General features: G+C 39.8%; 1 protein-coding gene across 1 annotated transcript; it reads right to left on the reverse strand.

The window, feature by feature from the left end:
- Window positions 1-1,929: 1,929 nt before the first annotated feature.
- Window positions 1,930-25,773, reverse strand: slc9a1a (solute carrier family 9 member A1a). The gene is made up of 12 exons (XM_079469707.1): window positions 24,746-25,773; window positions 14,450-14,910; window positions 14,061-14,311; window positions 12,257-12,474; window positions 11,289-11,491; window positions 8,832-8,921; window positions 8,141-8,211; window positions 7,757-7,933; window positions 7,559-7,673; window positions 7,379-7,477; window positions 6,670-6,751; window positions 1,930-6,039 (listed from the first exon to the last, which is right to left on the reverse strand). The coding sequence occupies exons 1-12, from the start codon at window positions 24,975-24,977 to the stop codon at window positions 5,711-5,713; spliced, it is 2,328 nt and encodes a 775-aa protein (XP_079325833.1). The 5' UTR covers window positions 24,978-25,773; the 3' UTR covers window positions 1,930-5,710.
- Window positions 25,774-26,099: the final 326 nt, after the last annotated feature.

Here is a 26,099-nt window from a genome sequence, read left to right on the forward strand (position 1 = left end):
TATAAAAGATGGTAATTATCGATATTAATTCAACACATTGATAATATTGTAAATAATTCAGCACCCGCTTTACCTTTAAAGTGTCATTTGTTTGCCTAAAAGGCACTAGATTCATTTAAAGATGAATGAACATTTGAATATGATCATTTGCAAACATACCGTGATGATATCGTTTGGCCCTGATAACCGTGACGTGAAAATGTGATGAAGACTGAAAGTTTACTTTCATTTTATAGTTTAAAAGACGTATTCTAATAGTACCATTGATTGAACACTACAATACTCTAAATGCTCGATTACATAAATATCCCGAACACAAATTCTTTGAAATAAAGAATAAAATGCTCATCTAGATTTCACAGCTGCGTATTCAGATTTATTATTTGAATATGTCAGTAATGGGATCTCAAGATTACATTTCTCTAAAGACTCCAGAACAATCAGAGGAAAATAAGCAGATTTTGATGCAAATAGGTGGCATTATCCTCACTCGAGCGTATCCAGCTTCACGGCTCGGCTTCTCATCAGCAGGAAAAACTGACAAGGCAATGACTCACAGCAATTGAACAGACACCCAAACAGCAATAAATACACATTAATGTCGCTGCTAGGCGCTCTACAGCATAAACTTTGGCCGAGAAGTCTGGATTTACTCTAAAAAAACACCACAGGGCTCAGAATATTGAGGGAGAGACAGGGACTCACCCTCTTGTCAATCAAACCTGAAGGACATTCTTCCTTCCAGAACACCAAAGAAGATATTTTAAAGAATGGACCCCATTCACTTGCATTAGTTTTGTGTCCATACAATAGAAGCGAATGGAGTCCAGAGCGGTGCCGTTAGCCACTTTCTTCAAAATATTTGTGTTGAAAAAGTCATACAGGTTTGAAATGACAAGAGGATGAGTCGACGGCGACAGAATTCTCATTTTTCATCACCAAGCCTCCAAGCACTCTTATCATCAAGTTAAAGTTCGGCTGTAAAATACAGACACGCATATTTTTGCATTTGACAAATGTCATACACAAAATATGTATATATATAAAACAACAATCTATTCTATTTATTAGAAATCAAACAACAGTTACAAATCCCATGTAGCATTACATAATATAGAATAAATAACCAATTTTTCAACATTAAAAGAACAAAAAATCTAAAGTAGATACAGTTTGTAAATGTTGACTGCCTTTGTCAGTCTCAAAATCTGAATGTAATTGTCATGACATATTACATAACAAAACATGGATACAATAACATGACAGGACTAAGACTAACTACACTTAAACAAGACTAAAATAAACTTTAACTACACATGACTAGACTAGACTAGACTAGACTGACAAGAACTCACCACACAAACCACAATGAACCAGCACAAGACAGAAGACACAAGGGCATTAAATAAGGGACCAAATCAAGAGGGAAACAGGTGTAGGGCATTAATCAATAATGAGGGTAACGAGAGGATGGGAACAGAGACGAGACTGGAGAGAGAGTATGGAAGGCCATAAGAACAATAATTGTCTCTCTCCACATTAAACATGAGGTTCTGTCATGATCCTGCCACTAAACCAAGAGAAACATGACATGATGCGGCAGAATCATGACAGTAATAGTGTGAAACATTATTAAAAATGTAATGTTTCAAGCTTTTTGTTATTTTTACTGTTCAACTTCAGGGTAAATATGTAAATAACACCCAAAAAATCTGCAACCCAATTCTGCACCCCTTGCAATACAACAGCTCATAACATAATTGACGTCAGGGTAAATTCCAATTTTCAGTTCTCTTTTCAATATGAAGGTCACACATTATACGTACCTCGGCTCATGTCGACTGGTGAAACATTGAAACTCTCTGCTGGTTAAAAATCTGAACAAGATCAGCAAATCGATCTACAAACAAATGAACGGAAGAGTGAAAATTCTTTTAGCAAATGAACTTTATTTGCTTTATCTTCCAGGACAAAAACTGTTTGTTAGTTGTCAGAATGCAATGGAGTGTTGAAGCTACAGGCCACAAAACAGTGAAGTGCAACATCTGCTTACATTTTGATATAGATTTCACTTCTCATTGTATATAAAATAAATATTTGATGAAGAAATTAACGCACATTATCACTCGAGTCCAGTCAAAGAGGGCAAGATTTACTTTAACATTCAGACAAACATCACGTTGAAACATGTCCAAACAAAGCACATCAGTAAACCCAAACACAGCGACGCCTACATCAGTAAACATCTGCCCTCCTCATATGAGTTTACCATAGAAAAGATTCACACAGAATGGCTTTAGTTATTGCTATATTTTAAATGGTTTAAAGGTCCTGTTATGATAAAGTGCTTTTGCCTCCAGACTGAAGGAAGAGTAACACAGACAAGAGATGACATGTCTTCAAGGTCTAAAGGAACACAGAGAAAACAAGCCAACAGTTATCAAACTGCACACGAACCAAAAACCTTCAGCCTTTCACACATGAAAACTGATTCTTTACGGTGTATTTTATGTCCTTGGGAAAACAGAACAAAATTCACTAACATTTGAATTAATAAAAAGTACACATCAGTGCTAGAAGCGTTTAATTTAAGTTCCACTAATAAAGTTGCAAGGTCTTTACCCAAATTCAGTTTAACCAATAGCTTTTGTTTGATTGAACACGTGGAATTTGTTTGAAATTGAATTAAATGATGTTTTTTCATAGTTCTTTTTAACTAAAAGTCAAAATTTACCTCCAAGTTTAATTCCACGTTAAAATCCTAAAGCTTTCACTCACCGAACATGGCACATTCCTACATCCATAACCAATAAAACTTTTTAACTTCAGGGCTTTTCAAACATTTTTCTGACACAGCTTTGTCAAGTCAACATTCCAACTTTGTCTGAACGTTTCTTTAGTTTAGTTTTTTATAATCCATTTGGTGCTGCTATAATGGCACAGAAATAATAATAATAATACACAACCTTTAAAATCCAGTTCAATACGAAGAATCCACAACCAATAAAAAACCCTAATGTCACCCCATGAAGAAACTCTCAAAATAAAGTTAAAGTTTAGGATTAAATCACATCATTTGTTTTGTTGTTTGTCAGAATGCTGTAAGCACAATCGGGACTAACAAAACTGAACACTCCTTTAAAAGAAACACAGGCACTTTGTACCTTCGTCTGCATTTTACATCACTTCCTATTTTATATAATAAAGAACAAGGAGCTCAGGCGATGAGCTGTAAGATTTTAAAGCATCCTTGTTGCAAAACAATAAGCAGTGATATGAGAAATAAAGAGCATGCACGGTCATGGAAGCATCTGGAAGATTTAAGATTTTATAATCAGCATTCACCACCCGCACTGGTCTATAGATGAAAACACAAATCTTGCACACAGCAGCTTCATCTTACAGCATCACAACAGACTCACAAAAAACATCGTAAACACAAAAAGTTCATGATAAAACTCAAAAGGCAACTGAAGGCAAAATAAGGCATTGAAAAAGAAAAGCTATTATAAACCAAATATCGAGTAAACAATGTTTTCAGAGGCACCTCACAGAGAGGCATTAATATAGTGAATATAAACAATTAAAACTCAATTAAACCCCAGACTGAGCTATAAAAAAAATAAAACCTATTAATAGTCAGAACACCCGCATTCAAAACCAACTGCAGAAAGAGCCGGAGGGCCGTTCCACACCATCCACACCTGCACATTGCCACTGAATTTAAATGTGTTGTTTACACACATCTGCATAATCCACACCCCTCGAAGGAGCGTTTGTCAAGTGTTTTAGCTCCATTTAACACAAAAAGGCATTTAGGCAATTCTGCTCTAGATTCTCTCCAAAATCCAGCACAGTCAATGCAAAAGATCACTTCGATTCCATTTCTCCACACTCCTCTTTTTGGTATTGGTATATTGGTGCGTAGCTCCATTTCAAGAACAAAAGATAATGTGAAGAGAAAACATTGTATACTGAATACTGAAGTCTGTTGACATCACGACTACTCGATCCGGTACTGATGTCTGAGTTCTAGGAGTTAGGTTAAATGAACAGGAACAACACAAACAGTCCCCTGCGTCTGAACAGGCACTCTTCACACAAAGGCGACACCAACATCTATTTTAAAGGCAAAAGAAGCATCCACGAACACAGAGTCTGTATGCGTTAATACTTCAAAGCACAACATAGACATCACTGGATCTTTAGAGTTCACATGTAAAATATATAGATTTTTCTCAACATAGCTCACAATAAAATTAAGTCTAATCTATACTCTCGGTGCATGCAAAATATATTTGGATACATCATATTTTTAATAAATTGATTTGAAAACATGTCTTGCACATAGAGAATGGAACGAGGAAAATGTCTGGATCTGGATAAATGTTGAGAAGAAGTAAATGTATACAGGATGAATAAGACTCACTCTCTGAAACTTCTTTCATTATTTACTCGCTCTCATGAAGATAGAAATCAATCTGCTGTTATTTGATTTCCCTTAAAAACATCTTGTTTTTACATATATGGCTGCTTTAAAGCATCTTGCATGCACGCAAGCGTAACATTTTGGTGTTTGTGATCGCAGAGAATATAAACCCTGATTTTTGCGTTGCTAGCACCTTAAATGTCTCCTAAAAAAGAAAGAAAGACTGCATTCAGGCTTGAAAGCGATTAAATAATGACAGAATATTTGTTTTGGGATGAATTGTTTCTTTAAAGCAGCGATTAGAGTTTCAGATATCACAAGATGTTGTTGTCTGTGTTGTCATGACCAAAGCGCATGAGTGCTTTTAAAGGGACAGCAGAATAATTCCAGGAGAAACATCTTTGTCATTAAATAACGTACATGCAAACGGACGAAAGATGAAACTGGTGGTTCAGATGGATAACTCTTGTCCATCTGCACACGTCCGACAAATATACAAAAGGCATTTCATGTCCGGTTTTATATTGCTCCTGAAGTTTAAACCCCTCCAGGTCAAACAGAAAACTTAATTCACTCCTGATAAAATAAAAAAATCAAGGCAATTCATGTCCGAAAAACACAAAAGTGTAATGAAGGCATCGATGCTTCAAAAACAACAACCTGAATCTAGTGTGAAATTAAACAGTGCCAACCTTTGGTAATGCATAGATCTCTTCTCCATCATTCATGTGTCTATCCCACAATAAGATTAAACTACACCGTGTCTTAACCAGATGTGATGCGACAAGATCGTGCTGAGAAACGGTGAGTTTGACGTAAACTAAGAGACTAATAAACCGATAACCAGCAATCAGTTTGAGACGAAGCCTGATGTCTGTTGTGTAAGACTCTTTCAGGTCTTTGCATTCAATCATATTTAATTGAATTGCAGTTTGCACACTTTTATTGTGGGCTCACACATTATTTAACACTTTGTGTGCACTCTGGGTTTGTTTTATCCGTGTTATTATCGTCACCACACTGTTTCTGGTTACAACACGGTGTAGAGTTAAAAAAAGAAGTTAATGTAATAAACTATAAATGGCTTATTTTGATCGCTCCTTTATATTATGTTTTTGGTTCGTCTCTTTCCTGTCCCTGACGTGACATTGTCAATTTGGCTTCCTGCAGAATAAATCTGTCCTCCCGTCGCAGTGTTATATACAGACGCTCCATCAGTCTCGTGCGTCTCAGAGGAAGCTGATGGACCCCTCAGCCTCTCAATAATGCCCACCGGCTGGCTCACGGGAGGAAGGGCTCATCTTCCTCATCCTCAGCGCTGGGTCCCGGATCACTCAGACACCGCTGCAGACGCTGCTGTGGCTCTTTGTCGTCCTCGCCTGTCTCGTCCTTCTTCGTGACGAGAGACGCGGGTTTCATGACCAGGCCGTCCCCGTCCTCCTGCTCATAGCTGCTCTTCTTTAGCTCATCCACTATACTGACAGACTCTGGAGACTGCGGAGACGCCAGATCCACCTTGATGATAGGGATGCCTCCTGTCACAGGTTTAATGCCCCCGGTCAAAGGTTTGATGTCCCCGGTTACAGGTTTGTTGCCCCAGGCTTGAGGATCTGTGGCGGGGGAAGAACATAAACTTAAATCCACATTTTTATCTCAGATAATAAAATAATGTTCCTCAAACTACTGCAACACAGATCATTTCTTAACTTCCGCAGTTTGTTTGTTGTTTGTGCCAGCTTCTGTGTTTTCTTTCATGGTTAGAAAAAAAGTTTATAGAAATTCAGTTAACTGAATAAAAAGGTTTCTTTCATGTTTAAACAATGTAATAAACCGTGCTTTAAGGATAAAGGGTTTTAGAAGCACATTGGTAGATCTTAAAAAAGGAAAAACTATGACCAAGCTATGAAGTACAAAAACAGGTATAAATCTGATCCCATTGGTATGAAATTGAACTTTTGGGAGTTGTTTGTTGGTGTATAAAAGCATGTTTGCCATTATTATGAGAAGAAATGTACTATAGCTTTCAGATCCCTAGGAGGCATTGTGTGATTTTCGAGACCATCAACTTCACCGGTAACCTCAGCTGAACTCTGTCAGTAGGGGGCGCTGTGCAACCACCTCTAATCTTACTAACTTGCAATTCACTGGAGTCAAAGACATTGAGCTGAAATGATCAAAACACTCAGATTTAATTTAAGAGTGACAGATGAGAACGCTCGGTACTTAAAGAGGATACTCACCAGAAGACAGACGCGCTCGTGCAATGGTCGGTGAATCAGGGGCCGGAGCTGGAACGGTGAGGTGATTATTAATCCGTGATAGCTAAAGACAAAAATATAAATCCACAAACAATTACGTAACAGCTAGTACATAACCCTGCAAAAAATATTTTCCTTGTTTTGTATTCCAACACAATTTTCCAGACATCCTTAAAACAAGATTGAATGTCTTGAGATGCACGATGACACAAGCATCTTGATTTCAGAGAAATTTGACAAAATGTTTTCGATATTTTTGCTTTAAACAGGAGAAAGGTGTTTGCCAGCAGGGTAAGAATAAGCAAGCTTGCTTTTCCTTTTGAATAAAACCTTTGGAACCCTGCTGGCAAACAGCTTCAGCACCTTCTTTGAGCTAAATTAAAACAATTGTGTTTTATATTTCTCTGAAAGCAAGACACATTATTTGCTTTTCAAGTAAATACATCTCGATTTAACGATGTGTATATAAATGCATTGGAAAAATAATACCAAAAATGATTGTAAAAAAGATTTTTGCCACTGTGTCAAATTTAAACAGCCAGTGGATTATGTGCATTATGTTAAACAATTCAAATAAAATACACGCAAAACTGCTGGAATCAAATGCACGTTTTACACTGGGAAATGTAAGCGAAGTCTAAATCTCATATTGACAAAATCTCATCCAATTCATCTGCCATCAGCATCAAACCTTTTCCAGATCCTTAATCCTCTTGCGTTTGATGAGAAACTCACTCCACCCGTCCTCATCCGGATCAGCCACCAGAGTGTGTCGATTGTACGACCTCAGCTAAAAAACACAGCAGAGAGTCAAGATCTATCAAGTGATATTAGTCACGTGAAGACAGAACAGGAAGTGATGCGTGCTCACTCTCAGACGGGTCTTCTGCAGGTTTGTACGCAGGATATTTCTGATCTCCTCCTCGCGGGCTTTAGAGACCTGAGGCAGCGCTCTCTCCTGAGACGCCTTCTTGGGTTGGATGTTCCTGGAAGAAATTTCCATAAAATCAACTACAATGTGATATTCTCTCACGCTTGCATGCAAACGTAGACATCAGGTTTCACTCACTGCATGGATACGGTGGATGGCATAGCAGAAGGAAGTTTGGAACCTCCGCCGCTCTCCACCAGCTCGATGGCCTGTTTAAACTCCATCTTGTGGTAGAAAGCAATGAGCTGCGGTTCTTTTGAACGCTCCCCCACTATCAGACACTTCTTCACGTACTTCTTATTGAAACGGTTCAGCCTGAAAAGAGCAAGGACGGGGTGAGCTTTGATTTGATCGCTGGAGCTTCAGAGACAGATGAGACACTGAATCAGAGCCTTAAAACGATCCAACACTTCCCAAGATTTCTTGCAGAGATTCTGACTGTGATAACACAATTCTCTCAAAGAGCAAAACTTTCTTAAACAAATATAAAAACACCTCATAAACTCTTCACATGAAACATACTTGTCTTTCCAGTGATGATGACCGTAATGTCCACAGATGTCCTCGATGCCCGTCAGCAGGTGGTCCAAAAACTAAAGAAACCAACACAACAGATATCGATTTATTAAAAACAAACAACAAGATAAATATATATAAAGCTCAGAATATCAGTGTAGAAAAGAGCTGATCTGCTGACAGAAGGATGACAGACGAGAACGAAAGAAATGTATGCCTGTCGCAGTCATAAGACGCCACCGGCTGGATCTCTTTTCCTGGAGGTCTGCTGGAGTTCCTCACAAAATTGTGTTTCAAAATTCAAACATTCCAAACATTTAGCATCGTGACCTGATTTTCAGGACAGTTAAGTGAACTTAAGACCTAAAGTCTCACTACCATAATGCACCTGGACATGTTTGAGCTGTGTTGACTCAAAACAACTTGCAAAGCTTGGCCACCAGGTGGTGCTCATACACAATGTTTAAGAATGATGATAAGCAAGATCAAGACAATCCTTAAAATATCTTCTTTGTGTGCCACTGAGGAATGAGTCCCATACGGGTTTAAAACAATATGACTTGGCATAAATGATAACAGAAAAATCTCTTAAACTCAGCATGGCTGCAAAAATATATACATATGTTAACTCTAGAAACGTCATAGAGTTAATTCCCAGAGCATGACCCCGAGAGATCATATGAGAGATGAGACGAACCTGTGTGTGAATCTCTTCATTGATAGATCGCTTGGTTTCTTGTTTTTTCTTCACTGCCAGAAGGTCAACCAGAGGTCGAATGGTCATTCCCTGTCAAAACAAAAAGACAAATCATCATGTGCGTCTTCTCACATTCACTTCCATTTAAATGTAAAACGGCCTTCAAACGGCCACACCGTGCTCCCAGACCAATGACGTTTCTTTGTCTATACATCTGCATCCAAACCGATTAGACCGCTAAAAGAGCGGAAGACCATCCATGAGGAAGAAGCTGTAATTCATAGCGTGTCATCGCTGGTCAACAGCAGGATTTGTCATCCTGTGCAAAGCAAGCAATAAGGACAGGAGGGAAGCACTGCAGCGTCTATCACGTTTACATTTTACGAGGATTTTTCCTCAAGGTCGGAAGCTAGCGGAGATCAAACTACGCCGCAGATGACGATAACAAATGCATCGTCATCCTCGCCAGAGCCAAACCATCTCAACCTGCCACTACCTGTTTACAGCTCGTGTGCAGAAAAATCTCAATGTAAACCACACCTACATCGATACACAGACACCTAAAATGTCTGTGCATGTCCTAAGCAGTCCAACAGAAATGTTCTTTAAAACAATAATCAATAATAATATGCTTAAGATGCTGAAACGGATTTGGCAGCATGTGTACAGCGTCCTTAACAAAAAGATAATCTCATTAAACAAAGCAACAAGACTAGAGAAAATCCATCCAACATGAAACTATACTGATATGTTTATTTACTTTAAAATGTTGAAATCCATTATTTAAGTGCATGTAGACTGACTCCAGATCAGTCATGTGTGTATGTGGCGATGTGTTCAGATTTTGATATTGTGTACAAATAAGTTCACTATCAAAAACACTTGTGGTGCTCTTGTATAACAAACATGCTACATATCAGGTAATCACATTTATATTCACAGAAAACACCAGACATGGTGTTCTCGAATTCCTCGAACATTATTTACATCAAATATTTATTACGGCAGCGTTGTCATTGTCCATGATGTGGCGATGTGCTGCAGTGATGAAGTGCGGCACAGACAGTGAAGAAGCGAGACAAGCGCATTATCGTCTGTGGCGAAGCTCCTCGAGAACTGTGTTGAAGTGCATCATTGACATCACCAGTCTAACAAAACTAAAATCACACACCATCATATAAGAAGTTTTATAAAACGGTCAGTTCTGGTCCTTGATTCTGATTGGTTGAGCGGAGATCTAAGCCGTTATTAAATACCCCGATATATAACGGCTGACCGCATTACCTAGAATCACTGCGCCACTCTTGCTACGTACAGCGAAATAATTGTCAAAATGTCAGATTTTGTGAAGAGATTGACATGACAGACAAATTAGACCAATAACAAAGACGACACGCTGAAATGAATGAAAGAGAAATTTTAGACATCGAAAAGTCTAGAAATGAGGTGAATACTCATAAACAGACTATGTGCTCTGTTCATTGTTTTCAGTCCCGGTGTGCCGAAAAAGGTATTGTAGTGAGGTAGGCGGGACGAGAGTCGGGATGCGAGGCCGGTGCGTGAGTGTTTACGAGCGTCAGCTGTACGTGCGACGGTCTCGTATCACGGAGGAGATTGTGGAGCATATAAAAGGACGAACGATCGGACCGTCAGTGAGAGAGGAAGAGCCCTGGATTTGTTGTGGTATTTACGTTTGAGTTTATTTATTAATTAAAAGTTAGTTTATGTTCGCCGGTTCCCGTCTCCTTCCTTCCCTTTTATGGAACTTTGTTACACGTATGTTTATTGACTTTAAAACAATGTTCATGTATAAAAATAGATACATGTTAATGTTAATAGATAAACACCACAGTCTTTAAGCACATTTTTCATTGTGTTCTTTGCTGCGTCTGTGTTGCTTGGCAGCCGCACCTGTTTCTGAGGAACTACTTTGTTTGGCGGAAGAATACATTTCTATTAAAATGATTACATAATATTTGTTGTGTTTTACTTCATGAAACTTTACTATGCATATGGATTAACCGTTTTATAATAAAGCAATAAGCCCTGCGAAGCCGTGGGTTACAGTGCATTTTATAACTCCGCTTTGCGTCGTGCCTAACAACGCCCCTTAGCTGTTATAAAATGCACTGTAACCCACGGCTTCGCAGGGCTTATTGCTTTATTACACACTGACCCTGAAACACTCCAATATAAAAACACCTGTATAAACATCTCACACTTGTATCTCATTATCGTCTGTGTACCGTACACACAGAGTTCCTGCAGGTCCGGGGCCGTTTCAGCACAGAAAGCATCACATTATGATACGAATCATTACAAACTAAAGTGATGCGGGTTACTTTCTCCACAGAAGCTCAGGTGTATTTCAGAGCTGTAACTACAGCACCATTAGAGAGCCCTCACCGCACTGCCATACACCAAACCATCATCCAACAAAAGCACACAGACACTGACCTGCACAAACACGGTAAAGAAGATGACGGTGATGATGGCTGTGAGGAACATGTTTTTCCTGGGAAAATGGTGTTCGTCCAGGAGGTAAACCAGAGAGAACGCGATCGCCCCCCTCAGGCCGCCGTAAGCAATGATAAACTGGTCTTTAGTGGTCAGTTTCACAATACGAAACTTGTTGATCACGAAGGTCAAGCCGATGACACCTGTGGAGAAATTAAACATTGAATTAAACACAAGCAGTGATATGCGGGTCACATGTTAACCTTAAGGATATTTAATTCATCATTTCTTTCATTTGCGTTTCTGTCACTAAACCCTAATTAGCGCTCATTTAAAGGGATGAATAACACCATGTTTTTCTCACCCTCGAGGCATCCTAGATGTACATGACTTTCTTCTTTCAAACAAACACAGTTGGACTTGTATTACCATTTATCTTGGCTCTTCCAAGCTTTATAATGGGAGTGAATAGGGGGTGAGATTTCGATGCTGCAAAAAGTGCATCCATCGATCCAAAACTACTTTATATCACTTTTTTTCATCTGAACTGTGCACCTTTCCAAACGGCAAGTGTGAAAGACACCTAGAACACTCTTTCAAAGGTGTGAGCATTTGTGAGCTTTGACATCTGAATGTTCTTTTAAAGCTAATGTCTGCTTGACCCAGATAGCACAGGTACAAGTGTAAGATGTCTGCTAAAGATCTAGAGATCTGCTGTGTAAAAACATTCAATTCAATTTTATTTATATAGCGCTTTTCACAATTTGCATTGTTCCAAAGCAGCTTTACAGGGGAAAAAACGAAAAACACAAAAAAGGTAAAACACATCTGCTAAACGTCTTCGAAAAAAAGCTAGCTCTTTTGGGCCTGACAGTTTGATCGGGACTGCGAGAGAAATCGTACCGGTCTCGCATCGAGACGGAACAAGCGAAGTTCATATTCTATCAGATGTCAGAAGCTTCACTCACCCATAACACGGGCCACCAGGCAGAGAATGACCGTAGAAACCACAAAGATCCAGTTCCAGTCGTGCTTCCCGGCCACCGTGGACACGCCCAGGAAGATAAAGATGAGCGTGTCGCTGACGCTGCTCCACATCTTCAGGAAGTACTTGATGGTGGTGTGGGATTTGTGGGATATGTTGGCCTCCACGTAGGGACGCATCACGGCACCGCAAGCGATCAGACTGCAGACACATTTGTTTTTTAAACACCATTAGAAATCATTGTGATTGATATTTTAATAAAGTCTAAATATAACAGCATCCATGTCAACGAATGTCTTTGAAGCTGCATGACACCATACAGAATTAATACAAATGATCAAAAGAAGCAAATAACTCTGCGTCGGACTGTAATAAACTTTTGTGAGCCATTTTAAATAAACAATAAAGATGTTTCTCAAAAGGTAAATGAAGATTATTTTCATTTATTTCCATAAATTTTACTATTAAATTCTAAAAACTTGAATGTGACAATGCGTCTAGAAAGAGTAAGGGGGATTTTGTCGTGGTCCTGATGAGACAAATTGCTTCACTTTCAGTAATTCATTATCGTTCAGTGCAGGCACTTTGAAATGAATTAGCACACACAGCACTGACAGAAGCGGTTCACATTTAGCTCAGCGTGTGAGGAATTAATTCCACCTGCAGTGAAATTCACCGTCAGGGGCAGCAGGGGTCATGACAACTTACAATGATGTCAAAGTGTTCACAGACATACGGTGCTGTGATTCTTTAGAATTGTTCTTTAGACAAAAATCTCTCCACCTAATGAAAGTATGACTTTTAATGAACTTTACAGGCCTCAAACTGCTGCGGGTCTTAGAAATATCATCGGTGCTGAGCATTTCACTTCTGTGTCTCCTCTAAAAGACCCTTTCAAGTGTGCGAGCATTTGTGACAATTTAGCTCAAATGTCTGCTTGACCTAGACGTCTGCTTAACATCTGGAGATCTGAAAAACATCTGCGAAAGAGCAGTTCTCCATTCCTTCTTAATCATAAACATCTTACTATATACGACGTCTCGGAGACATGCTGTAGATGAGCACACAATGTCTTGAAGATGTAAATGCAGACATTAAATAGATGTCTGCCAGATGTGTGTGTGCTATCGGGCGAGAAATTATCAATATCTGTCTCTCTGGCTTTCTTTTGACGGACAGACATTTAAATAATAATTTCCGGGCATAAAAGAGATCATTCAGTTATTTTGACCTGTCCAGCCTTGTCTGTTGGAAACCATCAGACGTGTGGTGATGTACTGCTCTGTCTCTGAAGCCATCAACGACTTAACTGTTGCTACATCATTACTCAAGAGCTGTTTATAGCACTAAAGAATTGAAAGACCGCTGACAAGTTTGATTTCACAAGCAGATGAAGCAAACACAAGCGCAGGCTATTGATGTGATCTCATCTCGTAGTTTCTGCGACGGGCCAGCATAGTCTGGGATATATATACAGTGACAACCATGATCTGTTTCAATTGATTTATTATCAAAAATGTAATAACATTGTGTGCAGTCCTTTGCAAAGGTTTCTAGAAGACACCTAAAATGTGTAACCTTTAAATGACACCCACTGACACATTATCACCGCACAATATTTCAAATAACATTTATCTTCTGATCATCTTAGGTTAGAATGTAACAACTGGCTCCGCCTCCAAAGTTACTTTTTAGCAGACGTCACAAATCCATTTGATGAAGCGAGTTTGAATCTTGTAACACAACATTTCCAAGAGAAATGCGACAAGTTGGTGCAGAACACTTACGCCATAATGCCCGACAGGTGGAAGACCTCTGCTGAGAGATACGCCAGGTAGCTGTAGACGAAGACGAACAGCGGCTCGATGACACGTGTGTGAGAGGTGAAGCGTGACGTGAACGCCGCCAGGATGCCATATATGGCACCCACCACGATGCCGCCCAACGACACCACCAGGAAACACACGATACCCAGAATCACATCCGTGATGGTGATGGTCTCCACGCCAGATAACTCCTCAAAGAGATGATAAAGGACCTGCGGAGCGGGAACGACATCCACACTTCATTAGACATAAAGGCTGTACATATAATCTGCACCGTACGAAAACAATAAACCGTAACGGACGGAATTAAGATGACATAATCAACAAATTTGTTTGCAAATTGAACTTGCCACAGTGACGGCGTCATTCAGTAGAGACTCTCCGAACACCAGGATGTGGAGCAGTTCATTAATGTGAATCTCCTCAAACACGGCCAGGACGGCCACGGGGTCTACAGCCGAGGTGACGGTGCCAAACAGCAAACATGACAGAAGATCCACCTTCCCCAGGTAATCGCCCTCCAGCTGACACACGCCGTACAGCACGCCGCCGATGAAGAACGAATTCCACAAAGTTCCCACCACTGCGAACATGAGTATGGTGCCCAGGTTTTCCGTGAAAGGCCGGATGGGCAGAAAATAGCCCGCGTCGAGGATTATGGGAGGCAACAGGTAGAAAAAGAAGACCTTGGAGCTTAGCACCGGAGGTTCCTCGCCCACCAACTTTATAAGACCACCGACCAGCAGACCCACCACGATGAGCAGACAGCTCTCGGGTACGATATTGGAGATTCTGGGAATAAGATGAAACCCTGAGAGAGAAAATAAGGGTCAGAAATGGAACATTCGCACCTGCACATCATACAAGCATAATGGCGCTTTTTTGTGAGATTGACTAACTTTGAAAACTGCAAATACTTCATGTTTTTTAAGAGAAATGTCTTCACAGAGCAAACGAGAGGCTTAACTCATGACAGTTTACAAACTAAGGACATGCATCACAACCTCACAAACACTTTACAGTCACATAAGCCAAGTTCACTATCAGTCTGATGAAAGGCACCGAAAGGGAGACCGCCGCCCAAAGAGAAAACATTTCTCGGGAATCGTGTTTCTTTCTTTGGAAGTGAAGTGGGTGTTTGTTCACCCCATAGAACTGTGCGTTGCATTTATTCAGCGATAGTGTTGTTCGTTCTATCAATCAATCTTTTGACAGTGCGGTGGAAGAGGAGTCCGTCTGAAAACGGTTATTATTTCTCAAATTCAGTCAGAGCACTGCCAAAACACACACTTCACATTCAACCGGACAGAGAGCATGCTGGGAAATGACAAAAGTAAATCCTGCCAGACCTGCTGCTATGCTTTCGTTTGAGATTTTTTCTTCATTTAGCAGGTATTGATTTGTAGGCGATGTCATATTGCTGCTGTGGGTCCACCATCCCTGAGGTGAAATGAGTCACTACTGAGTCAGTAATACTGTAGTGAAGCAGGTGTCACACAGATCAGAGATCAGTCCCAGGAGACAAGCGGCTAATTTAAAAACCACGTCAAGCCTGGAAGAATATATGAGGAAAGAACAGATCGGTCCGTAATGTCTTTAGACCTCCACCTGAACGTCAGTGTTGTGGCTCAAACAATCGAATATCTTTCACAACATGAAAAAATACTATAGTATAGTATAATTACAATGGTATTCTGTAACATTAACTGTAGTAAATGCATCAATTATAGTACATATTGTTGTATACTACTATAAGGTTTAAAAACACTATACACAATTTACTATAGTATGGTTTAAAATACCATAGTATTTGATCATGTGGGCACCTGATGTACCCGTAAGCGAAAGTGTAATGCTTGGAGCTATCACCTTATTTACCTGTGTAACTGTATTTTTGCATAGTTACACAAACATAGACTTGCTCAACTGGATTTAATACATCAACAAAAAACAAAACTGCAGCTATATTATAAAACACAACGACTTTAACATACGGTTCTGTCCAATCTGTAGTAAAACCAAGGTTTCTACACTTTTCTTTTTTTAAGTCAAACATTGTTAATTTTCTTAAGGGTACAGTGAGAAGTGTCTGGGTATCAGAACCTTCACACTGGCCTCAGGACACTGAATGACGCCCCCCAAGTGAATTATTCAGAGCCGTGGGCTGCTGGGACACATCCTGTGGCACGCTGGCAGTGTTAAGAGATGAGAAAACAGCGTGAGGTCTGTAAACATGGTACCTGTGTGCCAGCGCTCACGGACTACATCCAATTAAAAGCTGCTCATTAACACAGAACAAAAGTCAAACTTATCAGCCTGGAAACAGTGCTGATATATATATATATATGTATGTGTTCATTTCAACTTTATCAAATGTGTCCAAATTTAGACGGAGAAACTACTTTACAGATGAGAGGATGAGTAAAGAACGATATAACCTTTTGATGCATGATGTGTTGAAAGCTAAGTTTATAATATATTGTGATTGCACAATCATGTCGGAATATAAAATCTTATGTCACGGTGCCAACTTTTTTGACTACTTCGAACAGCTTTACATTAACAAACTGAAAGTAATCCGGTCCACAAGAAACATTTTACTCTGCTCTTTACCGTGATACTGATCAATGACGACAACATGAGAGAGAAGTCAAAGTCTCACTTTAATTCAATTTCAATTTGAGACTGGAGATAAATATAGAACATTGACGCTTTCTTCGTGACCAGCTGTTTTTAAACAGACTCTCGGTATGTTTGGTGAACATGTCGTCTGTTGTATCAGCTAATACACCACACGTCACAAACACGTACATCAACCAACCTGAATTAAAACGCAGTATAAATATTTATTCTGTATATTAGCAAAACTCATTCAGCTCAAGGGACATTTTCCAATTACAACAACCACAAAAGCTGCTTAACAATAACAGGTTCCAACCAGGTCCAGAGAATACGATCACATAACTCCAATTTTATCATCCCTTCACTGACTAGCCATTAAGTATCGTATTGACTTTAGTTCTTAAAGGGTTTAGCCCCTAACTACATAACAGAGCTTCAATCACACTACAACCCATCACGCTCTCAAAGATCTCAAAACTCAGGACTTTTGAGAACGTCTATAATAACTAAATCCACCAAAGGGGGTCGAGCTTTCTCATACGTAGCATCTTAACTCTGGAATAACATCCCCGATACTATTCCAGGGTCAGACACTCTCCCAATTTAGACCTAGATTAAAGACACATCTTTACAGCCAAACATTCACTTAATGAACAATATGCTAAATAAATTAATTATTAAAACAGTAGCTCTGTTATTATTCTCTTTCTGCTTTCCTCCCACGCCTCGGGGAGAGTTTACGCAAGCCCCAGATGAACTTCATATGCCCATTCCTAACTAAAGATTATGCAAGCTCCACCTGAAAATCCAGTGCCATTCTCCTGCGAAAGTAATTCAATCACCACCCAAGAGCAAAGACTGACTACTTGTCACATTAATGCTAAATTAACAATACTTAATATGAAATGCTAAACTTTCATCACATGAGAGCAGTTTGAAGTTATTTTGCACTCAGTTACACCTCTGTTGTGTGATATCAGTCACAAAAGAAGACTAAATTAGACCTAAACAATTTCAACAAATGAAATTTCCAAAATCACAACTAATAAGTTCTCATAAACATTTACTCAGTAACTGATGTGTCACAGCTGCCCTCACTGACATTGGTTCAGAGGAGAACTGGTCCTCCCAGCTGGTTTCCCCAGAGGGGAAATAAAAATTTGTCTCCGTTTATTTATCATTGAGTTTGGGTTTCTCGCCACAGGGCCGTGTTGGTTTGCTCACCGAGAGACTGCTGATACAAGATATTTGCTAAAATAAACACCATCCACTGTGCTGCGTTTTACCTTTTCTGAGTCTTTCTTATTCTCCTGTAAAGTTGCTTTGGAACAATTCACATTGTGAAAAGCGCTGTAAAAATAAAATTGAATTAAACAGCAAACATCTGCTGCTCTTGATGTTTGCTTTTCTCCTTTAAAAGAGTCTAAAGGAAAACACATTTGCAAGTTACCATGCAAGCACACAAACGCAGACATATTGCACCCCAGTACCAGCAGAGCTGTGCAGTAGCCTTGCAAACAGACCTCCAGACTCAAGGGGGCACTGACGTTTTCATTAAATACAATAACTGCTCCGGTACGAAACACTAACACACACTTGTGTAATTCATAACATACTGCATTTCACTCAACCAGAAACAAAATCAACACCATGCAGCTACAAACATCTACATTTTCTTATTAAAATATATATCAAAATTACAGAAACACTGCGACAGTGCATATTGCAATGGTTAGTAATAAAATTTGTTCTGACGTACTGCACTTTTCTTTTCAAGAAAAAACATGAAACGTGCAAGTTGCTTAATAAAGAATCTAATGTTTAGTTCTTAAGTAAATGTTTAATGTACTTATAATATAACATAGCTTTTACAAATTTTCATGCTTCTTATTACATTTTTTAAGTCATAGCAGATGACATTATTTAGAAGGTTATTGTACATCACATTTTCATTAGTTTTAGGCCTAAGTGCTGTAGTCTAAAACAGCTAATAATCTGCTTTATTAAGCACTAGAGCAGTTTTTTGTGGCATCTTATCTCAGTCTAGGACATACATGTGTTTTCAGAAGTATATTTCTGCCGCTCAGAATCTTCAGCCACAAGCGTTTGGATTATTCAGGGAGAAAAATGAAACCGCTGACGCTCCCGATGTCCCATAATTAGTAATTGCAAAGTCATCACGACTTTAACTGCAGACCACCGGAGATGGACACATCCTGAATGTTAAACTGGCTTTCACACAAGGGCTGAGGAAGAGGACAGTATAAACAATGTGACGGTAGAAAAGTCACGCAGCAGAGATTCTATTTAATCCACAGTACATAAATGTGCACAGCTAGCGTCATGCCAGACCAGTTTATTTCAAATAAACATAAACCTGTCAAAAGAAACATGGAGTAATGTGAAAATACAGTACACAGCCGAGCGAGTGTTGAAGTCAAAACAAGGAGGAACAAGTCAGGCGGGTCGGAGTAAACTGCACATCCTCTTTATACAGCGCAAGCTCCACAGTGTGAGGTTTTATATGCCCATTAGCTTTTTTCGTATTTGTTTACAACGTGATTTGCAGTCCGAAGCGCAGAGCAGCGAGCGTCACGTGACCACAGTAAAACTTTTGTTGGAATCACGATGCCGGCTCAACAACGTCATGTCTATCAGCCATCAGCGATGGACGATGTCCAACCCTAAATCTCAATCTTTTCCAAATTTTTATGAAAATTATTTATAGGTGTATGTAATATTGTGTATAAGTGTAATATAATCATATATGTTATGTGTAGTAATGTGCCTATTACTAAATAACATTGAAGTCAATGTAAAAATAACATTACACACACACACACACACACACTATGTATAATAGTAACCATAATATACATACATACGCATTAACTTCACCTTAAATTGTAATATTTTTTTTAGCTTTGAGTTTACAATATGGATTCCAGTGAAATTTTCACACCTTTTAGACCTTTTTCTTAAATGTTTCTATCGAGATGGTTCGTGTTAGACTACATCTGCCCTTAAGTTAACTTTGTCTTCAGCCCAGACACCCCAATTACTTTCTTACACAGAAGAAAACCCTGGTTACGGGTTCTCACCGCTGGAGATTTCAGAGAACCCTCTCAAGGGCACACAGTAGTCTGCAGAATGCGTTCGTCTCCAGGCATTCATCTGCAGTGAAACACATGGTTGCCTGTTGGGAGGACCAAAACTGCAGCAGTTTGCCAGAAGTCTGAGGACAAACAGCCTGCGGGGATCTAGTGTGCATGTCATTTACTCCATCTGTATTTATACACCTTACATATGGTGACTGTCCTCTATATACCTTATGCATAGTGCAACTATTAATACAGGTAAGATATAACAATACTTTTAAAAGTCAAGGTAAAGTCTAGGAGTGTTAAATGAACTGCAACCTATTCTGAACTGATAAATACAATGATTTGAGATTTTGCTCACAGCGTCCACTTTCAACTGATACTGTATATTTGAATAGAAACACAGAAATCAAAGCACAATGCTCTGGTTCATTAGATCAGCAATGTAAACAAGACAACTACTGTAAATGTGACGGGATCAAACGCTCATTACACTGAAACCAGCGAAACATGTTCTCTCATCGAGTTTAGTCTTACATTAGATACTGGCTCAGTCAGTCAAATTTCAGGCCGGGTGGGTGTAACATGATAAACAAACATCTGTCATGGAAATCTGAGGGGTGAACGAGCAAGAAATGCAAATGAGAAGATGCAGCAGTGACCTTGCAGTCGTGTCACGGTCCCCTGGCGTATACGTTAACTAAATAAATGTGTTGCATTGATGCAAAAAAAGCATCTGACCAGCCACCCGCTCACCCATCTTCATGTTACAAATGATCGTTTATCCTTTAACTTTTTAGCATAATTAAATTGTAAAACAATCATTTTTATCTTAAGCTGATGTACTTCAACAGATGCAGGAAAATCTAATATAATGTTTGAATTAAAACATCAGTCATCTACAATTTTAAACCTATGCATGATCATTTTGTGCAAAACTTAATTTGCTGGCAATACGGATGTTTGAGGCAGTTGCGGTCTTAAATATACACAAATAAACACTCAATCGCAGAAAAACTACATTTATAAAGCTGGAAATGTAAAGATCAGAGACTCTGTATGTCAACAGGTCTCTCTGGTTTCCAGGAGGCGAGAGCTGTTAAACTCGCTTTCCTCACTGATCCCTAATCAGTGGATCTAACTGGATGAATGTGAAATGCAGGAGATACCACTAAAGCACTGACCGTGAAATCAGCCAGTTTCACACGTGATGAAAATGAGGATGACAACACTTCTGCTAAAAACCACAAAGCCACTTCAACACACGTGAGCCAGTGACAGAAAGACATTACAGGATGGACCGGAGGCATTTCTAGAAACTAGAACATCAGGATCTCTGGGTGGGCTCTTTTGACTTTCAAGACAACTCAGAGACCCCAGGATGAATGGGTTATGCATGAGAGAGCATTAAAACTTCAGTTACAGAGAAGTTTCATATGCTCTCAAAAGACCACAACACATGCTCTTTAAACCCCATGACAGATGACACAACTCTAACCCGTGTTCATCTCTAGTTCTACCTCTATCTTATAACAAATGTTTTCTGTTTCCATGCCAGTTAGACTGAGCAAACACCAGCCATGAGTAATATCATGAACAACCCTATCGCGTGAACTGCAACTCAACTACTTTGGCACTCCCCACGACAAGCATTTATCAATAATGAACAGACTCTGAAACATTAATGCTCGACACTTTCCAAGGTGCCGACGAATTGTTGTGTAAACACAACCGCTGGAAAAACAGCGGAGAGAAATTTAGATCTGATAGCTGCAAGCCAACCGAGAAACGACATTTATTCACAGACGGGCCGAGCCTATTAAGAGATAAGCTAATATCATGTTCAAAGAAAGTACAAATGAATCATAACGTTATCACGAAGCAGTGCATGGCAACTATCAGAAAGCAGAGGTGAGCTGGATCCAAGCGTTAGTTTAATGCGTCTGGCAGGTGTGTTTCTAAAATAATTCATCTCTGGATCTGAAAAGACCCAATAAAGCACCGAGTGTACAGATCAGTAAATGCACGGTGCTCTTTTTGAACAGAAGAACGGTGTTTGCATTACAAACCGTGAATGAATGAAATGTGAACTGGCTGTCAGGTTGACAATTGACTCAAGTTCTCCATTGTGACAGTTTTGACCTTTGCGACATTGTTTTGGAAAACCCGTTTGTAAGAAGCCGTCTTATCAACGTTTTTGAAGCAGTAATGAAGCGTTTTATTGTGCAGTGTAAAAAAACAACCGCTCACTATCTGAACTGCAAACTTGATATATTGATAAATCCAGCATTTTCTCACGGCAGTTTTATGATGCGGCTAATTCGAGTGAATTAGTAAGAAGTGGGTGAAGAAAAAACACAGCTATTAGAAAAAAGCAATAGCGAAACTCCTCTTCTAAAACTAAACATATGCAGAAGATTTTACAAGTTCGTTCGATTTAGCAAGCTTGTTTTTATTTGTAGGCAAAGGAAGCTAAATCTTCCATTGGAACTAAAAATGAGAAACAAAGAAAACATGAATAAATATCAAATACCAGCAGAAAAAAACACTTCTGTGAGATTGGAGGGTCTAACATCAGGAAGTGTAACGGTCACAGCAAATAGTCTCGCTGACACCCTTTTTTGAGAAACAGGAAGAACGTTTGCACACTTCTGACTTTAACAACACTGCTACCTCATCTTTAAGGATCTTTCCACAACCGCAATCGTTAACCTGAGAATAACATTGATGTGATTTTCACATTATTCTGTGGTACACCAAAAACAGACCACTTATTAAGCAGTATTTGAAGAACACACCAGAACCATGCTAAGCTTTAAATAACACACCGGGCCTAAATCCACCACCACGCGGTTTGAGTCGGACCTCCGTCAAGCTAATTCTTGATTAAATTGATTAACTCACCCTTAAGGTTTTCACAAACATCTTAAAACACACTGATAATTACCATTTTTATACTGACATTAGTCCACTGGCTGCTAGCATTTCTAGCGTTTCCAAGTGCTTACTTTTTTTAAACATGGCCCTCCGTATTGTTATCACCGATAACATTACAAATGTCTAATGTTTCAGACGTGTGCATTCCCCAGATGAAGACCCATTCGAGCAACAGTCTACCCGCGATTCTGAACATCAGAGCGATGCTGACACCGGATGTCATGTGGATCCTGTGTTTGGTTGCATTGCAATCTATGGAGGAGTCAGAATAGTAAATTATAATTTTGGGGTCCTAACTGCGGGTTTGGTTTCCAACACTTCAGTACATAGCGGCACTTTCATCTATGAATGTACTGCAAATGCTCTTAAGAACGCTGAAGGTGAACAGAAATAAGATAACTATAAGCCTATAAGCTACAGCTCTCTGCTTGGAGCACGTCTGTCATCCTTTCAGGACCCCTGCTGTTCTCTATATACAAGCTGCCCCGAGGAAACGTTGTTAGAAAACAGTTTTCATAGCTATGCAGATGATCCTCAGTTATACATATTATCTTGGACGAAACCTCAAAATGAACAAAAGTGCATTTAGGACAGAAAACATTGGATGACTAGTAATTTTAGTAAGACAGAGATATAACTTCTTATACCAAATACCTGTTACCAGATTGACATGTGCCAGTTAATTGTGGTTAAATCTAAATCCTGCTGAAATGGAGCTGGCTGTGATTATGCGAGTTATGGATTATTGTATTTATGCGTTTGTCTGTTAAGCACGGCTCTGGGATCATTGGAAATGCTGCTCGATCTACAAGCAATGCGAGTTTGAGTCACTTATAACATGCATTTAAAAAGCAACAACCGTCAAACATGATCATTATAAACATACTTTGTTATAATGAAACAACCCGAGGAGGCTTGAGGAACAGTGACAAAAGCATTTCCTAGAACTACATGTGTTATGGTCTTCTTCTGCAGTGGCCTTCACTCACTGCATAAATCACTTATATATATATATACATAAATTAAAGACCTTCAAGTTACCTTGGATAGCAACCTGTCATTTGAAAAACACCAAAAAGCGTGAATCTCATACGGGACCGCCCACGTCTGATATGTGTCAATATACTGTAAAGTAGACGAGATATAATGCTGATGATCAAAAGTGCTGCTCTGATGAACCTGGCTGCAGATCGAGCTATTGACCCAGAAAGAGAGATATTTCCCACTGGACCGTCCTCTACGCTAATGAGGTCACAGCAAACACTTGCTGTAAACCGACATAACATTAACATAAATTACAGAGTCGATAAAGCACCGTGCCATCTCAGTGATCTACAGCAACACCGCTCACATAAAAAATAATACTCGACACATGCTTGTGAATCAACATCATTTGTTGGCGATGCAAAGCAAACACGGCTTAATTCTCCAAACCCTTTCTAGGGCTACAACTGTACATAAAGCGTGCTTACAGACAGGCCAGGCTTTGCCAAGAGGAAAATGACTTCAGAAACACATTAAATTAAAATGCAAAAAGGGTTTAAAGGGTGAGGTTTAAGGGTAGGTCGTGTGTGAACTATAACTTCTGGTTTTCATTACAAAAAAGACACTTAAGTATCTACTGTTTACCATCAAATCCATTATAAGATTTCTATACGCGGTGTGTTTTGGGTCTTTTCCAGACCCATTGAATGGTGGTGTTCAACAGAATCGCATTATTTACATTTACTTTACATTTACATGCTTTTATCCAAAGCGACGTACATTGCATTATACATTATACATTTATACACAGGTATCTGCAATCCCCTGGGATCGAACCCACAACCTTGCGTTGCTAACACAATGCTCTTACCACTGAGAGTAAATAAACAAATATCATATGTACACACGTGTCAGTCGCAAGGAAAACGACTTTATAAACGTAATAAATGAAAATGCAAAAAGGAAACACATTGATTTAGAGGGAACCACGAGACAACTCACCTAACTTCATGAGGGAGGCCAGCAGGACCCATAAAGAGATCTCAAAGGGGATACGAACGTTTTTATAATCGAATGACAGAACCGGAAAGGCCTTTTTCGTGTAGTTGGCGATGTGACCCGTATCTTTACCGGTCCCCTCCTCCGGTGAGCTGGCGTGACCCCCGGGGGGCAACAAACCGACCACCAGCACGAAGAAGAAGAGGATTAAAGTCGTGTGCTTGAGACGATCCATGATAGAGATCTGATGTACCGACGAGTTATTATCTGAGCAGGTAGTCCGACGCGCGAGATGCTTCTGAGGTAAAAAGTGTGACGTTACGTAACTCTCGCATCATTTTATGACTCTAGATAGAGTTTCCAACTTCCGGTCGACTTCACCTGAGAAGCACACCTGAGCGAAAACCCCGGAAATACGAGCAGGTGTGTGTGCAGCCTTACATATGAAACCCTGCCAACAACTTCCACATCCTCAATGTGACCCGCCCCGTCTAACGCGCGAGGGAGAAGACGATTTAACGTCATTAATGTTAAAACATCGCCTTTACGACACGGTGCGTGAAAGGTAAACGCGCGCGAGGTTTACGTTCTGCCTCAAACATCAACAGCATCATCTCCGTCTCCTCAGAAACGCGGCGGGAAAAGGACATTCAATGACAAGTGTAAGACGACGACGACTCAATGGAGGATCGATGTCGTCCGACGGGTCCGATCAGGCGTTTTGCGCTCGGTCATCTCAGCATCGGATCTCGTCTGTCCGGTCCGATGCGAACAACGCAAAAAGTCGCTTCAACTCCGAACGACGCCGCGCACTAATGGGTCTTCCGCTGAGCGCGTGACTGTCCCTTTAAGGATGCGATCGATAGGTTTTAGCGGCGCGTCCGATCTCCCAGTCTGATTTAATCCTCTGTCGGCGAAGGAGAAGCGTGAGACGGGGAGTAAATATACAGTTTTAAAACACACCCTTTTTGGCAGGTTTAAAAAGAACCGGATAGTTTGGGCATTGGGAGGGGTCTGTTCACTGGGTCATCAGCGACATCCGGTGGAGAGGAGGGTTACTGCAGCTGCGGGGGGGGGTGCCAGATCTTCGATATCCTGTATTCACGTTGACGTAGCACCTGAATTATTTATCTGTTATTATTTACTCGCTTATTCGTCCTTTGAAAACAACACGTAATACGTAATGTAAACATTTTGTAATACATAACATGATGTATGTGGCAATACTTTATGCTCTCTTTGTAAGGCTCAAATGTTTAAATAATTCATATTTGCTGTTTTACTAAGTGGATACTCAAATAAAATAAAGTGTTGCGTCACTCATTTATTTCATTTGCTTTTGAAAAGGGCTAGAGTC

Source organism: Barbatula barbatula (assembly GCF_947034865.1).
Source record: "Barbatula barbatula genome assembly, chromosome: 12".
NCBI lineage: Eukaryota > Metazoa > Chordata > Actinopteri > Cypriniformes > Nemacheilidae > Barbatula > Barbatula barbatula.